The following is a 16546-nucleotide window of genomic DNA, read 5'->3' on the forward strand; positions in this document are numbered from 1 at the left end:
TTGAGACAGAGTCTTGCTCTGTCGCCCAGGCTGGAGTGCAGTGGCTGGATTTCACCTCACTGCAAGCCACGCCTCCCAGGTTTACGCCATTCCCCTGCCTCAGCCTCCCGAGTAGCTGGGACTACAGGCGCCGCCACCTCGCCCGGCTAGTTTTTGTATTTTTTAGTAGAGACGGGATTTCACCGTGTTCACCAGGATGGTCTCAAACTCCTGACCTTGTGATCCGCCCGTCTCGGCCTCCCAAAGTGCTGGGATTACAGGCTTGAGCCACCGCGCCCGGCCTAGTGGGTCTTAAAATAAAATAAATGGGTCACGCCTAGCATTACCTCAAAATGAAATAAGAGAAAATATTAGAACACATGGACATAGTAAGGGTAAGTATTGCTTTATGAAACTTTTAAGTTATATATATACATGTGTATACTTAGTCTAAAAATATATTGCTTACTTTGAGTTGCAGTCAAAACACAAACACAGAACACTGTCCTACAGGCTTCATATAGTAGATATTATCACCCCCTGCCCCCATTTTATAGCAAATATTGGTAAGTGTACAGTTAAGACACAAATCTAACCATAAATCACTGCTACCTCTGTTACACTAATCTGACTTTAAGGACAAATCCTAGCACCATGTTTTCACCCAAGGTAATAACTAAATTATCCCATGGAAAAAACTTATGTCCTATGCTTCTGGGTCTTAGTACACTGAAGCTGAGGAAAAAGAACCTTCCATTCCTCTGCTAACTTTTTTTTTTTTTTTTTTTTTTTTTTTGAGACGGAGTCTCGCTCTGTCTCCCAGGCTGGAGTGCAGTGGCCGGATCTCAGCTCACTGCAAGCTCCGTCTCCCGGGTTTACGCCATTCTCCTGCCTCAGCCTCCCAAGTAGCTGGGACTACAGGCACCCGCCAACTCGCCCGGCTAGTTTTTTGTATTTTTTAGTAGAGACGGGGTTTCGCCGTGTTAGCCAGGATGGTCTCGATCTCCTGACCTCGCGATCCACCCGTCTCGGCCTCCCAAAGTGCTGGGATTACAGGCTTGAGCCACCGCGCCCGGCCGTTTTCTTTCTTTTTTTTGTGTTTGTTTGTTTGTTTGTTTTGAGACGGAGTCTTGCTCTGTCGCCAGGCTGGAGTATAGTGACAAAATCTCGGCTCACTGCAACCTCCGACTCCCTGGTTCAAGCAATTCTCCTGCCTCAGCCTCCCGAGTAGCCGGGATTATAGGCAGACACCACTGTACCCAGCTAATTTTTGTATTTTTAGTAGAGACAGGGTTTCACCATGTTGGCCAGGATGGTTTCAATCTCCTGACCTCGTGATCTGCCTGCCTTGGCCTCCCAAAGTGCTGGGATTACAGACATGAGCCACCGCACCCGGCCTCGTTACAACTTTTCTTAATGTAGTATATTAAACATGGCAACTCGTGAGGTGAAAACCCTGTGTCAGGTGTCATACTCTATACATATATTTCCCCTGCGCTGCCTGGACCATTGTCTAGATTTTACAGCTAAGTAAACTGAGGCCACAGAGGCTGCAAAAAGCAGGCCTAGAATATCAACCCACAATAGCCTTACTCTAAAACTGTGCTTTATATAACTGTCCTCCACCTTCCCCAATTTTGAATATAATTTAAATACATGAGAAATAGCTTATATTTGATATAAATAAAATTACCAATCATATTGGAAAAAAACAAACCCAAATGTCCAAGGAATCAGAATCGTTTCCTCATTCAATATTCCACGGCTGGGCATGGTGGTGGCTCACACTTGTAACCCCAGCACTTTGGGAGGCCAAGGCAGGTGCATTACTTGAGGCCAGGAGTTTAAGACCAACCTGGCGAACATGGCGAAACCCCAGCTCTATGAAAAATATAAAAATTAGCTGGGCGTGGTGGTGCATTTCTGTAATCCCAGTTCCTCAGGGAGGCTGAGGCCGGAGAATCGCTGGAACCCAGGAGGCAGAGGTTACAGTGAGCCAAGATCGTGCAACTGCACTCCAGCCTAGGTGACAGAGTGAGACTCTGTCTCAAGAAAAAAAAAAACAAAAAAATTCCCCAAACAGGACCATATTCTACTAACATGATAGTGTGCCTCATAAAGGGACTACATCACTTGCTAATGAGCAACACGATTCAAACAATGTGAAAATTCTCCTGATAAACTGTGATATCAAATAATGCATCATACATCGTGTGAAATCCTATTTTTGAAAATAGTTATAACTCAGTAGCACCAGGTTGGAAGAGCTTATCGTATAAAATATTAAAATAAGGGGAGAAAAACATATTTGAAGTTTAGTAATCGGTCCATCAACATAAAACTGTCGTTTGAAAAGAATACATAATTCTTACTTGAAAGGCAACATTTTATGCATGGATTTATAATTAGTTATTCCTGCTATATTTGTATCTCATCAAGTATTTCCCTCCAGGCTTCCTTCACTGAATTCCTTAATTATTGAGGAATTCTGGAAAAGACATCTTTTCTTAAGGGAGTATGTGTGTATGTGTGTGTGTGCATGCACACTTGTGCACGTGCGTGTGTTCAAAGTCTCTTAAGAACCAGTGGTAGGTAGGAGAATAGGAGGAAGAGGATGTGGTCAGAGTCAAGGGACCAAGCAATATACATGCAGTCTCCAATCTGCGCACACACAAGGGTAGTCAGAGAACAGGAAAAGGAAGATATCAACACAAGTGGAACTGCAGCAATTTCTCTTCTCTATGGATATCCAAGTGAACTTGGCCAGACTCTCCTTAAACCTCATCAGAGGACAGACTGACATCTCTACACCTGCAGGCTCTAAACAATGATCCCTAGATGTCTCCCTTAGTGGAGGATTAGCTTGATGTGTTCACAATACCAAATTTGGCTAATACATCTCAACTGTGCTGTTTGTTGCTTCAGGCTTTCTCCTTTTCTATCACAGCCTTTACCCACCTTCATCTCTCTCCTCCCATCTATCCTCCTCCTGTCGTCTTCACACTCAGGGAAAGCCAGGCCCCTACATCACTGAGAGCAGGTGATCCATCTCACATGAACTTCCTGACTTCCAGCCTCCCCGTCCCCACAAGCTGTCTGACATTCCACACAATACAAGAGTTAGCAGTCATCCTTCTGTTGATCCTCTGCCCTGCTTTGGCTCACTTCTCACATAGTCTCACTGAAGAGTCTTCCAAAATAAAGAGGACTGCATCTACTTTTTCTCAGCTCTGCCACTACTTCCCAAGGGCAAGTCGTCACCATTTCTGGCCCATATTACTGTGCAAAAGCAGAAAGGTGTTGATAATAAAGACAATAACAGAAGGTGGTCATCTTAACTCAGGAAAGGGTCTTCTCCAGGATTCCAGAGGACTCGCTGTCCCCAGTGTTGGAAGGCATGAATGAATGAAGGATGAACTGTCTTTTGAAGAAATGACTAGAAGGAAGGAGGAAAATCATGATGCAGTACAATACTAAGCACTCACTACACACCAGGCTCTCTCCTGGACACCTTATTCAGGGTCAAAAGCAAATAGGTTTTGACTCTGCTCTACATTTTTATATCTGTGCAAACTTGGTAAACTGACTTAACCTCAGTTTCAGTGCCCCACTTTCCTCATCCACAAAAGAGGGATAATAAACCATGATTCCTAGAGTTATTATGTTCCATGGAGTTGTTATGAGGGTTAAATGAATTAGCATGTAAGATGCTTAGATTTGCATCAGGCACCCAGAAAGCATTCGGTGACAAACCGTTAAATAAATATGAATACATTTTTAAAACACAGGCACACCTCCTGATCTTCCTCCTTTTTTACCCGTCGCTCGTTCTCAGTTCTTCTTGGCTGCTCCCTTCTTCCCACGATGTCATAAGGTTGGGCTGCCCCAAGGCCTAATCCTTACTCCTCTATTGTGGTCTCTTCAGTATATATTTTCACTCCTTTGACAATCACATCCAGCTTCATGGCTTCTAATACATATTCTCTGCTAGTGGCCAGAGAGCCCCTTTCCTGAGCTCCGGACTCATAATATCTGCCTCATCCGTATCTCCGCTGTAGGTCTAATGGACACGCCTAATGCAGCATGCCCATAATTGAACTGACAATCTCCCCACCCCCACCTCTGCCATGCACAGACTTCCCCTTCTCAATTGAGGGCAAGTGCATCCTTCTAGCTGCTCAGGCCAAAACCCCTGGAGTCCTGAGTGACGCCTCTTTCCCTCACAACATGTCTAACCCATCAGGGAATCCCATAGGTTGCTCCATCAGAAAGTATTCTAGGATCTTAACCACTTCTCACCAACTGAACTTCCACCAGCCTGGTCCTGCCTGGTGACTGCAGGGCTTCCATGCTGGATTCCCACATCCACCCTTTCCTCCCAACAGTCTATTCGCAACACAGTAGCCAGCGTGATCCTTTTACAAAGGAAGTCAGAACATATCAGAGATCTGCATGACACTTTCTAATGGCTCCCATTTCACTTGGAGAAGAGCCAAGCTTCATACACTGGCCTGCACGGCCCTGTGTGATGTTGGACTCCAGAACCTGCCTCACCTCATTCTCCTACACTCCACACCACACTCTGTGGCACTCCGCCACAGTGGCCAAGAGCACACTGCTTTCAGAACACACTTGATCCCTCAGCCCATTTGCCTGAGATGTTCTTGGGCTTAGCTAATTCCTCCACCTTCTGCACGCCTTTGCTCAAATCTCATTTTTCTTGCTGTTCCCTTTAATTCCAACATTTGATGTTGGAATTGTAGCGTTTCCCCCACCACTTTACCCTCATCATGCTTGACTCCTTACTGTATCCTTATTATATAACAATTTTCACCTTCTAACATGCTCTGTGACTTACTTGTGTTTCTTGTCTAGTGCTACCAACCCCTCTGAAATGTAAGCTCTGCAGCAGGAACAGGGATCTTTATATGTTCTGGCTCCTAGAGCACTGCCTGGCACTTAGCAGGAGTCCAGTTAGTATTTAATAAATGAATATCTGCAAAATATAATCTTCTAAGAGTTGGCATCTTAACTTAGATTGATTAATTTGGAAAGTAGGGATCTGAACACAGGCCCGCCATACTTTCTGCCTCCCAATATTAAACGTGCATTCATCCTTTCCTCATTTCAGGGGAGTCACCACTAGGCAGTCAACTCATGGGGTCAAATAGCTGTTGGAAGGTCATATGTACAACTAGCATTTAACAAGTGCATTCGCTAAGTCAGAAAAATAATAAGCATTAGCAAGTGCAGTTCCTAAGTTTCCAGTCATAAGATTAGAGCACTTAGTTTAGTTTCCTTAAATAATAATTTCGCTGTGTAGGCCAAGTGACCAAATTGGACTCTCTAAGGCCCCTCAACAATCTAGTGACATGAACCCAGACAGGAAATATCATTTTCCCTAGTAACTAACTACCAAAGTTTCAACACACCTTTGCTACTTTGCATCCTGTAAACAGAATCCAATATTCTGAACAATATTTTTTGCCCTCCTGGTAAAGGGATTACTGTACTCACCAGAATGAAGACAGTAAAGAATATGACAACAATGGCAGCCGTAATAAACAGCTTTTTCCGAGGAAACACAGCAGCAGGAAGGAGAAACACTAGTGCAAAACAGATGGCACCTCGCAGTCCTCCATAGGCAATGATGAACTGGTCCTTGAAGGTCAGGGGAATGGTCCGGAACCTATTAATGACCTGAGTCAGGACAAAGACACCTGCAAAGAAAGAAAACCCAAGAGGAAACAGACTGGGTGACTCCAGAATATGAAAACACATAGACTCATTTTCTGTGCTTCTGCGACAGGGACAAAGGATTTAAGAATAGGCCCCAAAGTCTTTCCCCTTTTTCTCTGTCTTGCTAGTAATACCAGGTTCTGGGTCTTTGATGATGTTCCAGGATCGTGGGTGAAAATGTGAAATCAGAGAAGACAAGACAAACTAATCTAACTTATAACAAAGGCATGAAGATACTCAGAGAAGAAAAGGATATATCAGGAAGGGGCGAGAAGAGGAAAACAGAGAGAAGATGAAGAGGCCAATGAGGAAGGGAAGGGGAAGAGGAAGAGGCAGAGGAAGGTGAGAAGGAAGAGGAGGAAAAAGAGAAACAGGAGGACAAGAAAGAAGATAATAGGGAAGAGGAGGAAGGAAATGAGGAGAAGAAAAGGAGGAAGAGGAGGGTGTAGGAGAGAAAAAAGTAAAGGAGGAAGAGGAAGAAGAAGAGGAAGAAGTAGGTAAGAAAGAAGAAGAAATTAAGCAGATAAAAAAGAAGCCTCAACAGTGGAAAGGGAGTGACAAAAGGAAAGCCCCATTCAATGAGTGAGTGTCACATATGTCCATTTAGCAAACAAGAACTCATTACCCAGGGCTCGCCAGATGAGGCAGAAGGCCAGGGTGAAGCAGACGAAGGCCCAGTTCCACTCGTGATTCTTGCCCACGGTGGACACTCCCATGAAGATGAAGATCAAGGTCTCGCTGACGCTGCTCAGCATCTTCATGAAGTACTTGATGGTCGTGTAGGATTTTTGAGATACATTTTCTTCCACATATTTATTCATAGTCATTGCACAAGCAGTGATTCTGAAAGACAAGATTCAGCTTCTCTTGAAACCTAACAATGATCCTAATCAGAATGCAAGAGATAGCACTTAAGAGCTAAATTATGACTCTACTCTTCTGCCCAAGACTACAACATCATCGAACGATTTTTAGAGGTGAATGTGATTTGCATGTAAACCTTGGAAATCCTAAAATCTCTGGAGGTCTTCTTTAGCAACCCTGGCTGAACTACTCTGCTCCGCCCAGCGTTCTGGTCCCTCAATTCCCTTACCCCAGATTCATGCTTAAAGGTCTATGGACATCGACACCATCAACTCTCCTTTCTGTATCTCAGATAAAACAAGTCCAAAATAAATTTGAAACTCATTATCTTTCTGTAAACTGATGTATTTTCCCACATATGCCCTGTTCCTCTATTATCTAAAAGGATTCTATTGTATAAAATCCTAAACTTGAAAATGGGCTTGTATTAGACTTCTCTCCCTGTCACACCTCAGTAGCCCCCCGCCATATTATTGGTCCACAACTGTTTTCGATTCTTCATTCTGAATATCTCTTGGACCCACTCACTTCTTTTTGTCCTTAATTCTGAGTCTCATTTCTATGTATCTGTTGTATCCACTTCTGGGAAATTCAAAAGGTTTTAACAGGCTCTGAGAATTCCGGAAGCAAAGAAACTCTTTTGCTTGTTCTCCCCAGTATTTCCAAAACTTTGAGACCACATCGCCCTTTATTCCCACTCTCATGATATCTACTGGAATATGGCACCTGTAGAAAAGGAAGGGCTCCAGGATCAGGTCTACACTCCTGAAGCTCTTCACACATTTCCCTCAGTGGAGAATTCCAGTTTCACATCTGCCTTCTCTCCACCTGGGCACACACCATGTGCCTCCGCTGTATGGAATTGCCCAACCTCAACTTGTTCTTTACTGTCTTCTTGCCTTGCTACACAAGTGGGTCCCTCTCTGTCAAGGACGCTACCCCTGATCAACTCAGATGCCACCCACAGAGGGGAATTTAGGATGAGCTTGGTGACAGCTCATGGTAGATCCAGTCTAAGGAGACACGGTTACTATAAAGTACCCAAAGAATTTCATTACACAGGTCCTATAGAATGAATCAGGAGGATGGGATTAGAGGGAGCCACCCTGCCTTCCACTAAGTGGTAACCATGCCATAAGCTGAATACTGATGATGATTTGCAATTTCCAGCATTCTCATAACTCCAGCACTATAGTGACCCTAGTTCAGCTCCCGCTACTCCCATCATGTGGTCCTCCTCACTCTGAGAAGACTTCTGCTGTCTTAAAGAAATCCTCCTACAGTGAGCATAAGAACAGGTAGAAGAATGCAAACCTAAGCATCCTCTGAAACCTAAACAGATAACCGCAAAGACCTCTCATTGCAAAGAATACATCTGTTGTTCACACAGAAAACAAATGCAGGTATATTTATTTTTGTGCCCCTTATTAAAACAAAACAAAGACGCCATCAATCTAAGGACCATGCATTGAGCCACCATGTCACTGTCCCCAGTAAGTGAGTATCTCTTTTAGATTTCTGTAAGTGAAGAATGTATAATTTATGTGGTTTCCCAAAAGAAGGAATGGCCTTATTAAATGTGGTAATAAAATTCAACAGCTATAAAACAGCTATAAACACATGGCAAAGCCCTGAAATAGTTGAGGACTCATATAAAAACAGTCAGTCTTCAGAGAACCTTTAATTTGTGCCAGGTACTATGCAAACATATTGAATGGATTATGTCAGTTAAACCTTATAACAAGTTTATGAGCAAGTTCTATTATCATTCCTATGCTTATAAATGGAAGAACAAAGGCAGACAGAGGTTCAATTATGTAAGATTCCAGTGCTAATAAATGGTGGTGCCAGGGTATGAATCTGGGCAATCTGATTTAAAGACAGTACTGGGTCAGGCATGGTGGCTCACAACTGTCATCTCAGCACTTTGGAAGGCCGAGGCAAGAGGATCGCTTGGGCCCAGGAGTTTAAGTCCAGCCTATGCAAAATGAGACCTCGTCTCTACAGAAACAAAGCCAGCACTGTGGAGGACTTAATCCTCACCCTTTCCACGTTCTCATTGAGCCCCACAATCTCTGATGGGAAGGAGGTCTTCCCTGCCCACCAAGCTGTGGCTTATCCTTTCTCAAGCACAAGACTGTTTGTATCCCTCTCCTATGGCTGCTATAAGAAATAACCACAAACTGAGTGGATTCAAGCAATGCACATTTACCATCTTGCACTTCCAGAGGTCAGAAGTCCAAAATCACATGAGTGGGCTAACATCAAGATGGTGACAAAGCTTTTTCCTTCTGGAGGCTCTAGGGGAGAATCTGTCCCCTGCCTTCACTAGTTTCTAGAGCCACCTGCATTCCTTGGCTCTTGCCACATCCCTCTGATCTCTGCTTCCCTAGCCATATCTTCTCTGAGTCTGACTCTCCTACTCCCTCTCATAGGGGTTCTTATGATTATATCAAGGCCACCCAGATATTCCAATGGAATCTCCCCATCTCAGAATTCTCACCTAATCACATCCACAAAGTCGCGTTGGCCATAGAAGGTAACATATTAGCAGGTTCCAGGGATTAGGATGTGGACATCTTTGGGGATATCTTTGAGGCCACTATTCTACCCTTCCAGGTTGCATTCTCCTCCCCTAAACTGTATCCTGAACCAAGTGCATGACCCAGATGAACATGGCCTCTGCTGCTTGCGTGCAATTAGGTAACCGAAACTAATGGGAGCTCTGTCACACTGACTTGACGTGAAATCCTGGAACCTCCTCCAGCAGGCAATAGGAACTGGGAGAACAAGCTGGAAAGTGGCATCTGTCCCAATAAGCCAATATCAGGCATCTTGCCAGCGCTCCCCCAGATACAAATCACTGGTTACCCACATTTCTGAAAATCTTCATCTTTCATATTTTGGCTTAATTTTCTTTAACTAGACTTTAAAAGTAAGATTTCTCTAATACAAAGTAATGAAGGCAATAGATTAGATTAAGAATCTGAATTATAACATGTTTTATATATATAAAAAAGGACATGTATACAGAAACACACACTAATGAGCCTTTCAAAAATGTTGCTTTTTTAGGTACTTCATGTAGTGGATAAAAATGTTGCCAGGTAGAAAATTTGTAGTAAAAGTAATTTATAATGGACATCTTGTTTTTTTAAATTCTCTAATCCTATACAAAAGATACTTCAAAAGGGTTTTATTATAAAGCACTTTAACTTATAGACAAATATGGAAATAAATGAACACCAAAGTAGCCACTACCCAGCCTTCTCCAGTCACTTGTATTTTTTAAAACAAAATGTCATCTATAGAGTGGAAACATCAGCGGTAGAGTTGATTCCTCATATTAACCCCATCCCCTTCTCTCCCTCTTGAGTTGATAGTTTTGAATCATTCAAAAATGTAACTTTAAAAGGCTGATGAATAGTGTTTTTCTAAACGTTCTAAACATTTCCCTCTGAAATTATGTTCCTGTCATTCATTGGGCAAAAGTAAACCATGCAGGCAAAAGTAATCTCTAGTTTATTACATGAGCAATTTAACAATTTCTGTTTAGAAACAATTAAAATATAGCTTTGGTGGCCGGGCGCGGTGGCTCATGCCTGTAGTCCCAGCACTTTGGGAGGCCCAGGCGGGCGGATCACAAGGTCAGGAGATCGAAACCATCCTGGCTAACATGGTGAAACCCCATCTCTACTAAAAATAAAAAAAATTAGCCGGGTGTGGTGGCAGGCACCTGTAGTCCCAGCTACTTGGGAGGCTGAGGCAGGAGAATGGCATGAACCTGGGAGGCAGAGCTTGCAGTGAGCTGAGATCACACCACTGCACTCCAGCCTGGGCGACAGAGCAAGACTCTGTCTCAAAAATATATATATAGCTTTCGTGTAAGAATAAAACATGAATTAATTTAACATGAATGTCCATGGGACCATTTTCCATTGCTTTGTATCCTTAACACGATATCAAGAGTGATGCTCAGAGTAGCCAGACACCTTGCTGTAACTCAATGAAGTTTCCTACCAGCCTCAGTGAGACACTGAACAGGAAGAAAGAACGCCCTGGGTGGGTACCACAGGCCCTAGCATCTGGTAGTGTCCTGTTCAGGAAGCCTGTGCATGTCTGTGGCACTGAGGCACCTGAGGGGCTGGGGGAAATACTCCCAAAGTTCCCATTCTGGTCTGCCATGTACAACTTGAGTCACCTGGCCTCTCAAGCAAAGGTCTGGAGGTGTTTTTATTGCAAAGAGATTTTTTTGTTGTTGCAGTGTACTCTGACCTGAAGTAAAACCACCTCACCTTCAAAAACATCAGAAGTATACAAACTACAAATGAGCTAGTCTGCCTTCCACTAGAGAGGTACAGGCAAAACGGCCTCTTACGGATAGAAAGAATGAAACCATCTCTGCCCACTCCACCAGATCATCTTCTAGAGCTGATAGTCATCACCATCACAGTATATACATATGAGTCTCTGTTTCTCTAAAGGAATCACAAGAAACTTACAGAGGTGGCGAATGATGCAGGATAGTATCGGACTGCCCTTGGCCTTACTGGGTTTGAAGTTTGTGGCCAGGAGAGTCCTTGGGTACGATATCACATCACAGCATTATCACAGTGCCACCACACTATCGAGAGTGGAGATTTCTTCCTTCATCACATGTCCATAGCCTCATATCCTTATTCTGTGTCATCAGTATGACATTGTCCCCAACAAAACAGTAGCCTAAATAGATTCTTAATATTATAGAAAATTCTGGTTAAGTTTCTTAATTCTAAAGCTTCAAAACAAAACTATTGGCCTTCAATATTCCTAGTACACCCTTACTTTTATTAGCTCGTGTCATGGAATCATCTTCCCCCCTCCTTTTCAGGCATCTCTCTCTCTGTCTCTCTCTCTCTCTCTCTCTCTCTCTCTCTCTCTTTGTTTTAATTTCCATACCTAGTTAATATGATTGAGAAGTGCAATTTAACATCAACCAACATTTTCTGAGCATCCATTCTGAGCCAAATTCTGTGCTGGAATCTAGGAAGGTGAAAGCAAGTAAGACTCAATTTCTGCCTTCAAGAGTTCACAGTCTAAGGGAAGAAACAGACACAAAGAGATCATCGGAACACAACACTGTGCATGCTAGAATGAGGAAAGGGAAGATGCTGTGGAAGTGCAGGACAGCAAAGGGTGACTTCTGCCACAAAAGAGGACATTTGAGCAACATCTTCATGGACAATCTCACCTATCAGGAAAAAGAGGAAGTGAGTAATTCAGGGAAAAGCAGCAGCCATATGCAAAGGCATAAAAGAAATAAGCAGGGTGGTGCATTCAGGAAACTGCCAAATGATTCTGTTCGCTGGAGGAGGGGAAGATGAAAATGTTAAGAGATGAGAATGCAGGAAGTTAGGGCTCAATGACACTGTTATACTGAATGCTTAGGAGTTTTAACTTTATAGGCTGGAGAGAAAAATGAGAAATTATAATTTCAATCACATAATTAATGTCTATCTCCGCAACCTAACTGGACGCTCCATGAGGAAAAAGAAAAGTGTGGCCAATGCTTGGCATAGTGTCTGGCATGTATTTTGCATCAATGACTGCATGGATGAATCATTAATTGGAATGGTGGTGCAATATGAATATATTTGCTCTGTATCCATTGCCCATTTCGCATTCCAAAGCATGCCCAGATTTCGATAGGTCTTAGGCTGCATTCTGTAGGACAGTGTGGAGACGAGGCATGCACAGAATTCGCAGATGTACCCTGCTATGTTATTATCCTGTACCACTTTAACATAAATGTGTAGTGATTATCACCAATTGAGAGACAGAGAAGGGAGAGCACTGTAATTAGTGGTTTTCTCCTACACCAGCAATTGAGGTTTTCTTTATCAGTATATCAATCAAAATACAGTGTAGGACAATTCAGGCCAGCTATAGACACTACCTCAAAAGAGTTTTGTTTTGTTTTGTTTTGTTTTCCTGGAGAGGGTGGGGTGGAAATAGACTTTCCTTTCTACTTAAATGATTTGTCATTTGGCTATTTTCTGAACAGAAAATTCGAACAGATACTTTTTTTCTGTATTACTCCATGACTCCATTATTAACCTGCTTTCTACAGATATTTATTTTCTACCAGAATGTATGCTTTGAGACTATGGACTAATGCTTAGCATGGTCTGTGCCTGTAGTGGTACCAAGTACAAGTTCAATTAATGCTTGCTAAGTCTAGTTTAATGAAGATCCAGAGTGCTTTATCTACAATCTGAACTGTGTAGAATTAACCAATTAAGCAAAATTATTTTGCTCCCATTCCCTATGATATTAGAAAGTATGAATTCAATTGCAAGAAAATATCACCCAAATAATATTTGTATATTCTCAATTAAGGCTTTGCCAAATATGAAAGCATATTCCACTAATCAGTGCCAAGCATATGCAACGATGAAGATCAATTAAAAAGCTTTTTCTGTATTGATTAAAGCCAGGTCTTGTGGTGACTCAGGGCACGTTGCATGCTCTCAGAATAAAGTACTCACTCAAGTGAGGTAAATTAAATTATTCCAGGGCATGAATGTACTATACAGTGAATTGCTTCTTCCAGAAAACCTGACAGCCAAGAGAAACAGAGTTTGACATATGAGAAAATGCAAACAACAATTGTTTTAAGACAGGATCCAAGCATAAAACTGAACTATCTTTTTTTTAAACATCAAAAATGAAGTGTAAATTGAAACTGTCATAAATCTTGGATTAATCATGAAGCCTTATCCATTGCATAAGTTCTCTGCAACTTTTTTCTCCTGAAAAACTGCTTTCAATTCAATTCAACTAACATTTAGAGACCACTTATTGGCACCTAAAGCAACTCTGCTTACCTGGAGAGAGAACATCAAAGGATCACAACTCAATGTCAACAGCGTCATGAAGCACAGGTGTCAAGTGTCACATGGAGTCTACCCAGTCTAGCTGGGGAGTGTTAAGAAAAGCCTCAGAGAGGCAGGAAGATTTGACCAACATTTTGATGATGGAATTAAGGTTTTCCAGGTGGAGGACTCCTGGTCAATGTTGGAGGTGGCCTATAGGTGGGGCCTGGGTATGTGAAACCTGCATGCAACAATCCTGCACCAGATACACACACAGAATACTTCGTGGTTCTACATGAGTCCTAGAAACGTCAGCATGAGTTGCTGCTTTCTGGAAGTTCTTACGGCTACTAGCAAGTATGTTAGAGCAGTATGGTCTGTGGACCACGTGTAAATGTTGGAAAACTACAAATGCCTGTGCCCCATCCAAGGCCTATATCAGAATCTCTGACTGAGGCCTGGGATTCTGTCCATGTAATGACATTTCCTGGTGATTCCTAAACACATTAACATTTAAGGACAGGAAATGGGAGTATAGGCAGAGGGTTCCAAAGAGGAAGGAGAAATGAGAAAAAAGAGCTGAAATTTGGGTCATTTTATTTAAAGTTGTATTGGAGGGTGAGCATAAGGATTAACATGGGATTTGAGGAGTAATGTGGATTTAACTACATTTGCCAACTATTCTTCCTTCCCTGTCTCTCAGTTTTTATGACTTGGATCTAGGTGCAGGTCCCTGTGTTCTCTTGCCTAGACTGGTTAGTGTGCAGGCATCTTCACATATTTCTTTTTCCTGCCTGAGTCTCTACTTAGGTACCTTATCCCTGCTGACAGCAGCATTTCCTGATCCTCCTCCTTAATCAAGGATTCCTCAGCCCTAGGGCAGCCAGTCAGACTGGGGCCATGATCTACAGCTTTCACCCAGAGTACCATGAAAACTTTAATAGTTGTAAGTGTCATGGTGTAAAAAAGTTTTGGAAGCAGTCTGATCAGGTATGTATCATAAAACAGAAATACAATTGTGTCACTTCTCCTTAAAGATTCCAAAGCCTCTCACCTGCCTATAGCACACAACAGGTCAGGCAAGACCAGGGGCCCCTCCTTCTCACCAACCTAGAGTTCAGTTCACCTTGGAGCCTTCAATTACACCTCTGCCTCTACCCAAAATGTCCCTCTTTTCGTCAATAAGACTTCAACCCAAGCATCGTCAACATGACCATCCCAGTATACTTTACTATACAGGATTGAGCTTTCCTTGCTAACTTGTAGTCAACACAGATTGGGATGGCAGTCTGACTCAAAGTGAGTTTGAGTTCACTGCCTTATTCTGGCAACACACCCTACTTCTCATGTCACAGGGCTGCTCATGTGACACAGTCTGATCCCATGACAGTTCTCCAAACCCCAGGGCCAATCACAGTGCTTGCTCTGAAATGTTTTCTAACAGGACCTGGCAGGGTAGATCTCCCTTTACTCTTCAGTGACAGAGTTGCAGAGATATAAAACTTGATTTGTCTGTGACCCCGGTTTCATGCTTTGGAGATGGCTAACCAACTAAAAGGAAGCCTTCTCACGAAGGGACAGAAAGTTAATAGAGAGAAATACTTAGGCAGACATAGGAGTCCCTTGTCACATCACCCTAAGGCCAAATCCCACCGGTCCTCTCAAAAATGTACTTATTTACATGAGCCAGGAAATCCCTCCTTTCTGACTTAAACTGGTTTGAGTTTGGCTTCCTTCATTAACACAGAGCTTCACTCTGTTGTTTCAGCCAGGCTCCTGACTACAAAAATGCCTGGTGACTCAAGGTACGTCAAATAACGGGGGATTAACGGTGAGGACACAAGTGGAAAGACAGAATCGGGGCCACTTGGCCAGGTGCCCTGGGAATACTGACAAAGTCAGACCTCATGTTTGATTGAGGTAAGGGAAGTGGCAGCAGCAGGAGCAAGTACATAAGAGAAATGCTACAGCATCAAGAGGAGCTGCAGGCAGCCTCTCCTCGCCCCAGAAGCCAACACAGGAGGGCCTGGGGTTCACACCAGGCCAGTGTCCTCCCCTGTCCAGAGAATTGCTCAGAAGTAAACTAAGGTTTGTTCAAGCAAAGGAGAAAGAATAATGGGTTCTCCTTGGGACACACATCATGTCAAGGAAGAGCCAACCTTAACCTCCATAGCTGTATTCCTGGCTCTAACCTCCTCACACAGGGGCCGAAACACTGATTTAATCCATGTGTCCAAGCGTGTCATATTCAGGAGTACTAGCTGGGTGCTAAATATACATTTCATTTCAGTTTTTCTGAAAAAAAAATTTTATTAAAAAAGAAAAAGTATTTATTTCTCAGCAGTTATACATTTCTAACTTATTATCTTGTTTTACATTTTGGCCTACACATTACCAGAAAGTCATATCATTTCCTACAATATTCTTGAAATACAGGCCAGAAGGGATATCATCATTTTTAAAAAATAAACATAAAGAACAGTCAAGAAACAGTCCAAAAAGCAAAGTGATGGCAGCGTTTTCAGTTACACAAAAATATCCACTCTTCAAATAGAGTTGGAAGAATCAGTTCTTAATTCGGGAGCGAATTGTTAATGTTTTCTGTAACTTAAAGTTGGCAAGGAAATATCAACTTTTTTCTTGTCTAAAGGATACCTCTAAAATCTACCCTGTTATCTGCACTGAAGGAGAAAAGCAATGGTATTATTCATCCTAATAACCAAAAAAGCAGTATCAATATCCTATCTTTTTAGCTAAATATTCTAAGAATGCAGTGAATTGATTTTCATAAGCCAGTCAAGTACAGCATCTATTGGATTTATTATGCATTGTACCAATTTTTCCTAGAAAATAAGTTTTTTCTGCTTGTGTTTCACTTAAACTTATGTAAGTACCTGATATATAATTATTCCTTTAGTACCCTGACCACTTGATAAACACCAGAAGACACTGTGACACAGGTGACAAGTTGAGGGAAGACTGAGTGGCTTCATAATGTATTCCTGATAATCTTCAAGAATGGAATACATAATCTTACTTAGCATGAGTTTTGTTTGTTTGATTTATTTTCCTCCATCAAAAATCAATTATCTTTTGACATTAGCTAGAAT

General features: G+C 42.4%; 1 protein-coding gene across 1 annotated transcript in view; it reads right to left on the bottom strand.

Annotated features, from left to right (window-relative positions):
* SLC9A2 (solute carrier family 9 member A2) overlaps window positions 1-16546 on the bottom strand; it is a 95079-nt gene that overhangs the window by 25883 nt on the left and 52650 nt on the right. Inside the window, exons 4-5 of the mRNA XM_017864931.1 lie at window positions 6344-6561; window positions 5497-5699 (exon numbers count right to left, since the gene is read on the bottom strand). Of these exons, the coding sequence (XP_017720420.1) occupies window positions 5497-5699; window positions 6344-6561 (421 nt within the window). The remainder of the gene's footprint in view (window positions 1-5496; window positions 5700-6343; window positions 6562-16546) is intronic.

This window comes from Rhinopithecus bieti, unplaced genomic scaffold, assembly GCF_001698545.2.
Source record: "Rhinopithecus bieti isolate Rb0 unplaced genomic scaffold, ASM169854v2 scaffold_76666, whole genome shotgun sequence".
Classification (NCBI taxonomy): Eukaryota; Metazoa; Chordata; class Mammalia; order Primates; family Cercopithecidae; genus Rhinopithecus; species Rhinopithecus bieti.